The sequence below is a fragment of the Vigna unguiculata genome, chromosome 7, assembly GCF_037176805.1.
Source record: "Vigna unguiculata cultivar grain cowpea cultivar isolate G323 ecotype 2 chromosome 7, ASM3717680v1, whole genome shotgun sequence".
Taxonomy (NCBI): domain Eukaryota; kingdom Viridiplantae; phylum Streptophyta; class Magnoliopsida; order Fabales; family Fabaceae; genus Vigna; species Vigna unguiculata.
Window position 1 is genome coordinate 3,272,913 of NC_140798.1, and position 8,661 is coordinate 3,281,573.

An 8,661-nucleotide genomic window follows, 5' to 3' on the forward strand; every position below is an offset into this window, starting at 1 on the left:
AAGACAATTCATAATGTAGATTACATTTCGGATTGTATAATTTGTATTATAATATATATTAATTTTAATTATAGAGATAAAATATTAATCTTACATTTTAATTTATTAAAATATATTTTTATTTTATCACATCAATCAAATCTTTTATTAATTTTAACTTCAAATATCTTCACTTTCACTTCCAATCCCTTAAAATAAATAACACAAACTTTACCTTTGAATTTCTTCAAATTCATCGAATTACTTTTCCTCAAATTCATCCTTAAAAAAGAATACACCCAAATGTTGTGTTTATTTCTAGAAATTTGAGAGAGAGAAAAGGAAAGAACAAAAAATTCCCTTATTTTCGCATCTCTTCTCATGTGAGATGAGTTAAGAAAGATTACCATGATGTCCTCGATTCATTTTTTCCTCTTCTTAATTGACTAATATCGTTTTGCATAATCTTGATAATAATGTATAAATATGCCTTAAAATTACACTTACAACAATAACTAACACCCGAAATTTATAAATTGTTCATCAAAATAAAATGTGAAGAAGTAAATATATTGTAATTTTATTATTTTTTATTAAAATATATACTTTTTAATTTATTTATTAAAATATTTTTTATAAAATAAATATAACTCATCTAAATATAATTTTAGATTACTTTCAACATCAACAGTAATTTGTTAATTTTGTTTTTCTATCAACTAAACTTAATTTTTAATTTGTCATATCTGTCAAATTATTCACAAATTTTTACAAACTATATTTCTAAATTCATTCACTTTCACCATTAAATCTCTTAAAAAGAATAACATAAACTTCACCCAACTTCACCCACTAATCTACTCAAATTCATCTTCTCCCTCTTTCCCATATTAATCTTCACACGTAAACATATCCTAAAAGACTTTCTACAATATTACTAGAAGGGACAATTTGAAAGTCACTTTTACAAATAATAATAAGACTGCCATTTTAAAATTTATATAGGAGTGTAGATAGAAGTTATGAGGTGCAACTAGAAAAGACCGTACGATTCATGTCCAAAATATAAGAAATAACAACTTTACTATCCTCTGTAATTAACATGACAAAAATCTCATCTGAAAATTAAAATTTGTATAAATCACATAATAAAAATAAATTTGCAAAATTTTTCAGTTAAAAATGATTATCAATTTAGTCTCTTTAATAATAATCAAATTGTGTTGAAGCGATGTACAGCATATATTTGAGTTTAAGAATATTTTTTAAATTATGATGTAATTAAGAAATTAAGAAATATTATACATATGTGTCTATATTATACACAAACATATCATAATTGATATGTGTTACAGTTTTCTCTAGATATATGAAGTTTTGCCTATTTAAGCTTTCTTCTTCACACAAATATCTCACTCTGCTATGAGATTATAAATATGTGTTTTTTCTTTATAACACATTGACTTACTTGCTAACTGCATAATTAAGCAGAAAATATCATCATAAATCTAAATAATCATAGGAGATAGAAAAATGTTTGTGTTTTCGCTGATATCAGCTATTTTGTTCTTCTTTTTAATCTCTCTTTCTTCTTGAACCTGACACAACATTGTTTTCTGATCCTTTGCACACGAATATTTGGTGACCAAATCGAACAAGTCCTTGCACTTTCTCTTCATGGTTGTGAGCTCTGAGTGCAACACCACATTCTCCTTCTTCAATCGCTTGTTTTCATCCATCAGAACTGCATAATTTGAAGAAAATGACCTCTCATCTTCATGTGAGTTATGTTGTCTCTTCCTCACCCATGATTTTTTACGTCTAATCTCGCATAGCAGTTCTTTCTCACCCTTTCTGAATCGCTCGTTGCAAAATTCCCATCTGCTTGTAGTAACCTTACGAAAACCCTAAATATGGATGATTTAAGGTTTACAATTCTCGACAAAAACATTTTTCAAAAGTAAGATGAGATTAAACTAAAAAAAAAGTTAAATATATTTTTGGTTCATTAACTTTCGATGAAATTTTGAATTAGTCCTTCCTCGAAACTTTGAACTAATTTAGTCATTCGTATTTATAAATGTGTGGATTTAGTCTTTTTAACCAAATTTTGTTAAATTCATTTGATGTTTCAAACGCATTTCAGGATTGTATTGAAGTTATTTATATTGTTTGAAACATTAATGTTAAATCAAATACTATTATTAAACACGTTTGAAATGTCAAATAAACTTAACAAAATTTGGTTAAAAAGACTAAATCCATGTATTTGGATAGATGAATAACTAAATTGGTCCAAAATTTCGAAGAGGGACTAATTCCAAATTTCACTTAAAGTTAAAGGATAAAAACATATTTAATTCCAAATTTTTATTTGATGTTAATTTAATCTTACAAAATTTACTACTAAAGGAAAGTCATGTTTTACATATATATTATTTTATCTTGATTATATCACTCGTATTTACAAAGTTTTAATCTCGTACATCTTACATAAACAAATTAGTTATCTCAAACATCAAATATACTACATTACACATTTGTATATGATTTCATCATCGACCAATGATTCAAGAAACTCAAGAACAATCATTTAAAAATAAACTTTTATAAATTGGTTTATAATATTTTACCACTTTTATATTTTAGTATAAGTATATCATTGGCATGATTAGGTTAAAATTTATAATATATATAACACTTATTTTCTTAGGATAACACTCTTAAGTTCAATATATTAATACATTCCTCCTGTGTATAATATAATAAATGTATCAATTTATACCATGAAGGTTAGCTATCACTAGCTGTAAAATGAATTATCTACAATGTATCATATTGTTAATCCCTAATGCATACAATACTTAACTATTTAGTTTATTGAGTCAATATTATCTAAGAAAGAGATATAATATTTTTATGACAAAATATGTAATATTAATATATTAGTTTTTGTTATCTAAGGTGGAGATATAATGTAAGGAGATATAATATAATGTGAAATCATTTGATTATGTCATTTTTGGTTATATAAATCTAGAGGCCACCTACCATAACTCAGATGGTAGGTATAAGTAACTAAGTAAGGTGTTGATTAGTAAAGGTCATCAATTGTTACATTACATTAATCTCTTCTATTTCTAAATTAATGCTGGTTTAAAATAAAAGAATTTATTTTTATACATTTTAAATATAACGAGTTTGTTAATTAGTTAAAAGCAATTATAAATATAACTTTTATTTAACAATATTATCATACATATCCATACTTGAACGAGAGTGTGAAACAACTTAAAGTCATTTTAATTAAATCAAAGTAAAATACTTAAAATGAAACATGTGTTATAGAATAATGAAATTAAAATAATAATACTAATAATAATATTTAAAATTTATAAAATTTATAAGATAAAACAATAATTAGTCAAAAGGACTACGTAGACTAGTAGTATTTTATGAAGAATTTTTTCAGTGGTCCTTTCGATCCAACAATATTTTAATTAAGATACTAAACTTAATCCTAATTAGGTCAAACAACTTCAGTTAATATGTTTCTATCATCAAGAACTCAATGAAACAAATAAAATTATCTTCATTTCTTTATTCGCTAAAAGCTTCTACAGTGGTCAACTTACTCACCAACCATCCATACCTACGTTCCTTTCGCTTTTATCCAACTCATTCTTCTCTTTTTTCTAAAATTTAATCTTCTTCTACCTATCTTCTTTCCCCCTAATAATCTTATAAATTTACTTAAAATTTTGTTAATATAATAATACTTCACTCGTTCCAATATAATTACAGTTTTAATCATACAACAAAAAAAAACTCAAAATACACATTTTATGATTGATTCAAATATATTAGAAGCTACCAAGATTTATAAAATTCAACCAAAATAGTAAACTATATATACTCTCCCTCTATAAAATCTGAAATCTCAGCCATTGGAAAAAAAATTCAATAACTGAGTGATGTTTGGAGTTTTAATACAGTATTTTATTTTTCTTCTTTCCAACTAATTACTTTATACCAGTCTAGTAATTAATGCATTTATTGAGAAAGTGATGTATATTATTTAGTAGTGTTAATGAAAGAATAAACTACACAATCATTCATTGTGTTAAAAGTGTGTGCATGTTGCTAATATTTATGATGTACGGATATATTTAGATAAAAAATATTTTTTGACTACTAAATTTTGACAATTTTCTCTTACAACCTTAGACGTTATTTACTAAGTAGTTTTTTACTTTTTTTTTCTCATTCTCAATAGTTTAGAACCACTTAAAAGATGACATCTCATGTTGTAAGAGAAAGTTGTCAAAATTTAGTAGTCAAAATATCGTTGTCCGATCGAGAATTAAGATACGTACGTAAGTATTGAGCTGGCGAACAAAGCTAGAGAAGTTGCAATGGTTGAAGAGAGTTGGAAGAAGATCACGAGCGAACTCTGCAGGTTGCAACACCACAAACGTTGTTCCATCATCATTCCACGACACAACATCATTGGTGGCAGGATCCTCAACCAACATGTATGTCTTCAACAAAAACGGTGGTGTTGAGAATTTTCTCACACTCTCCAACAACCCTTTCTTACTTTCTTCGTCCATTGTTGAGAATGATTTGAGAAGAGATTAATTTGTGATCAGAAGAGAAGAAGAGCAGTTATGAACTCCCAATCCCAGCAATAGAAACCCAACACCACTCCACAGTTCATCAGAAATGCAAGACCTTCTTCTTCTTCTTCTTCTTTCTCTCTGCATCAACAAATGGTTGAAACGAAAGGTGTTCGCTAAGCCTATGTCCACTTAATATAATCCCTCCTTTCACCAAATCTATTAACTCTTTATTATTCTCATATCATAAATAACTATTTTGTGTTCATTACATTTTGCAAATAAGGTATTGCTTATTATTATTATAATTATATTCTTCATTGGGAAGATGGCGTATTTAGTAGAACATAGTTTAATTTATAAAAAATTGTTAATTATAGCATACCCACAATATACCAATAATTGACATTATAAATGCCAAAAAAATTAAATACATTTATAGTCTTTTGCAAAATTAAAATTCTTCCATGTTTTGAATTTTTATATATTTTTGTTTTCAAACTTAAAAAATAATGAATATAATTTTTTTAATCAAATATTAGTCTTTAGTCTTTTTTTTTGTTAAATAATGTTTCAGATTGATATTTAAGTTATAATGTATTAATTAGTGTAAACAACTTAAATGTCGATCTAAAAAATCATTTAACATGTAAAATGAATTAATGACGTTGAATTAAAATGACTATATTCATTTAATTTAAAGTTTTAGAACAAAAATTATCAAAAGTTGGAAAAGAAACAAATTTTAATTTCACATCAAAATTCAGGGGGATTAAAAATATATTTAACTTGTAAAAATATTATTTTTTAAGGTTAATTATCATTTTCAAGATATATATTATTAACTTTAAAAAGTTCATGTTCTTTTCCCCGTGTTATCTTTAAAGAGTGTTTTGATTTTAGAAAGGAAAAAAGTTTACAAATAATCTTTGACCTCAACTTCTAAAATATATGAGATCTCCAAGTATTAAATTTTTAGTGAGTTTAGATTTAACTCAACATTTGTAAGATGAGAATAACATTTCATTTATATATGTTATAATTTGACCGGCTTTATTTATAGTTAATATAAGATTTATAACACATTTTCTCACATTGAACAATAAACTTATCGACTGAAATTAGGAACATGATTAAAATAAACTCCTAATGATTCTCATATATATAATATGAGTAAATGAGTTATATAATATGAGTAAATGATTTTATGTTTAACTTGTAAAATAATGATTTTACTCCACACTTGTATATTATAGTTTCACTTTATTCCTAATGGATATCGGATTTTCAAAATAAATCGTTCATTTCTTTTCGTGGCAAAGAGTTAGAAATGATTTAAAATTAGATTTTATACAATATTATGAAGGATACTCATAAAAATTACTATTATATATCAACCAATAGATAAAAATATTTTGATTTAATTACACATTTTATCATTTAGTTATAATTATTTTATTAATTTTATCATTCAATAGTGTGTGTTTTATCATTATTATTTAAAAGAAAAACTCACATATTTCTGTTTTTGAAATCCTCTTTTTGATTAAAAATAAAAGGTTTTAATTACAAAATATATGAAAAAAATTCAATAATAAAAATGCATAAAATAATAATGATTAAATGATAAAATATTTCCTCATCCCAATATAGTTTAGATGCATATAAAGCAGCACACACAAATAGTCACAATAGTTTTACTTTAGCTTGCTGAAGTATAAACAGAAATTAATATATTTCCTTTGTTGTTAGCCAATATGTTGCAAAGTCAATAATTAATTTAAAGTCAATAAGGTGGTGATGAAGTTAACTTCACTAATTTGATTGCAACATCATAATCAAAATAAAGAAAACCCAATTATATAAGATATCAAATTGTTTGAACATTAGTGAATTGAAAATTAAAAGACATGCTAACAGGGGTTGGTGGGGTTCCTATCCTCAAATTATTCTCTATACTACTTTATTACTATTTGATTTCTTATGACAACAATGCATTATAATTGTTGTTGAAATAGTAAAAAGATCTAATTATAATTTCCTTCAACTAAAAAAAAATTCTAATTATAATTTTAATCTAAAAAAACCAGTCTCCAACTAAAAAATATATATCATTTTAATACATCTCACTTTGTGTTTAAATATTTTTATCCAGGATTTAAAAATTAAAAATTAAAAGCATGTATTTTTTAATTTGAGATTTTTTTTTAAATTTTAAAATATAAAAACTGGGTTAATCTCGAGACAGAAAACGTAATTAAGCCTTATAAAATTCTTATCACACTACAAAAAGATATTTAAATGCGAATAGTGTTTAATTGTTTTAGATGTGACCAAGTTATAGGTGTGATGATTTTTTCTGTATATCTTTATTTCAATATCTTACCAACAACTTCATCCAATGTAGTTGATTTTTATTTTTTGAAGCTTTCACATTTTCTACAAAGGAAGTGACTTTATATGACTTTCTGTAAAACAGGGTTTAAAATTTTCTTCCTTTCAAACTCAAAGTTGTAATTGAATATAATCAATAATGTTAGTTTTTAAACACTTTTATAAATATAACAAAAATTACACATTTTTTTTTTCTAACCCAAACAATTTTATTCATTTCTTCTTTTTTTTCCTATTTCCAGTTTCTCACTTTTCATCCTTCAATTTAAATAATTAACACTGGGTGATTGATGATACATACAACAACTTTAATATTTCTTTATCATTGATCTGGTAAGCCTATTAATTTCCTATTATCTATTGTGTCATGTTTCATTCACAGTCAATCAAGGTTTAATACCTTCTATTACTATGGATTTGTCCAACACATTCAAAGCAACATTTATTCTAAACATTCTTTGGTGGTTGATGAGAGAAAATGTTGGTATTTTTAAAGGGAAATATATGAATATTTAATAACAATAATAATAAGGAGTCATTCCAAAACCTAAAAATAATGGTTTGTAGATTTATTTTCTTCCATTTGTTGAACAACAAAAAATCACCGTTAAATTCTTAGAATATATATTTAATTGTGTTTCTTGAGAATTTAGGTTCCATACTTGCTAAATATATTTGTTTTTACCAAATTAATTCGAGTGGATTCTTTATAAATAGGATTGGCAAATAATTGTTTTCCAATCAAATTTATAATTTTTAATTCAAAATTCCATAATTAACACAAAATTGACGTTTATATTGTGATCAATTTAGCAAATACGTTTAATTCACTAAATTGTTGTTTTATGTGAATATCAATTAGAAATTCATGCATTCCTTTTCATTTATATAGTGTTTTTCTATTCTTATATGGAGATAGAATTGTGAGAATATAGATGATAGGTTGTGAACAAAAATGAAGATGATGAAGATGGTTGAAGTGAAAGTGTTTGAGAAACCCAAAACCTAAAGTGTAAGAAATGTAAATGCAGAAAACTTAAATTATCAAGGATAGAATAAGAACTTATAAATGAAATCTATGAGGACGGTGACCCTAATTGGAACAAACATTACTATTGGAATAATCATTCTTCTATTTACATCGACATTCTCGAAATATGTGTTGTCAATATAATTTGTCACCACTTTTTTGAACATAAACAACCTAATTATACTTTATCACCCTTTTCTACCAATTAAGCCAAAAAATAAATTACATAATTTGTAATAATTGTCTAAAAATTGTTTATTTGTGTCAATTATACCTACTAAGTCCATATTTTGCGGTAGTTTCCATATGCCTCAACTTTCCCTTTTGTTCTCGCATAATCCATCTTTTGATTTTGTTTAGTGAACACCATTCTTGATGAAGTTTTTTAGTTCTCAATCATTCTTCAATTTTCACTACTATGTTGGCTTTATTTGTATTCTCTATTTCAATTCCATGTGTAACTATCCTTTTTTAATCTTGTCATCGATTTCTTTATCTTTCGATGTATTTACTAGTATCACCTTTGATTTCTCAATTTCAATATACCCCGAAAAGAAAGCCCTTAAGAGACTGTTGATTTAGGACTCTAATGAAAAATATTCTCTTTATTCTCATCCAAAATCTTGAAACAACTAATGG

General features: G+C 25.2%; 1 protein-coding gene across 1 annotated transcript; it reads right to left on the bottom strand.

Annotated features, from left to right (window-relative positions):
* Positions 1–1,240: 1,240 nt before the first annotated feature.
* Positions 1,241–4,775, bottom strand: LOC114189595 (heat stress transcription factor B-3-like). The gene is made up of 2 exons (XM_028078205.2): positions 4,356–4,775; positions 1,241–1,886 (listed from the first exon to the last, which is right to left on the bottom strand). Exons 1-2 carry the CDS (start codon positions 4,590–4,592, stop codon positions 1,488–1,490), a joined length of 636 nt encoding a protein of 211 aa, XP_027934006.1. The 5' UTR covers positions 4,593–4,775; the 3' UTR covers positions 1,241–1,487.
* Between the last annotated feature and the right edge of the window lie 3,886 nt (positions 4,776–8,661).

Excerpts from the sequence above, each read along its gene's own strand:
- LOC114189595 (XM_028078205.2), bottom strand. The coding sequence starts at position 4,592 with ATGGACGAAGAAAGTAAGAAAGGGTTGTTGGAGAGTGTGAGAAAATTC. Across the intron at positions 1,887-4,355 it reads TTCGCCAGCTCAATACTTAC|GGTTTTCGTAAGGTTACTAC; the intron begins GTACGTATCTTA and ends ATCCATATTTAG.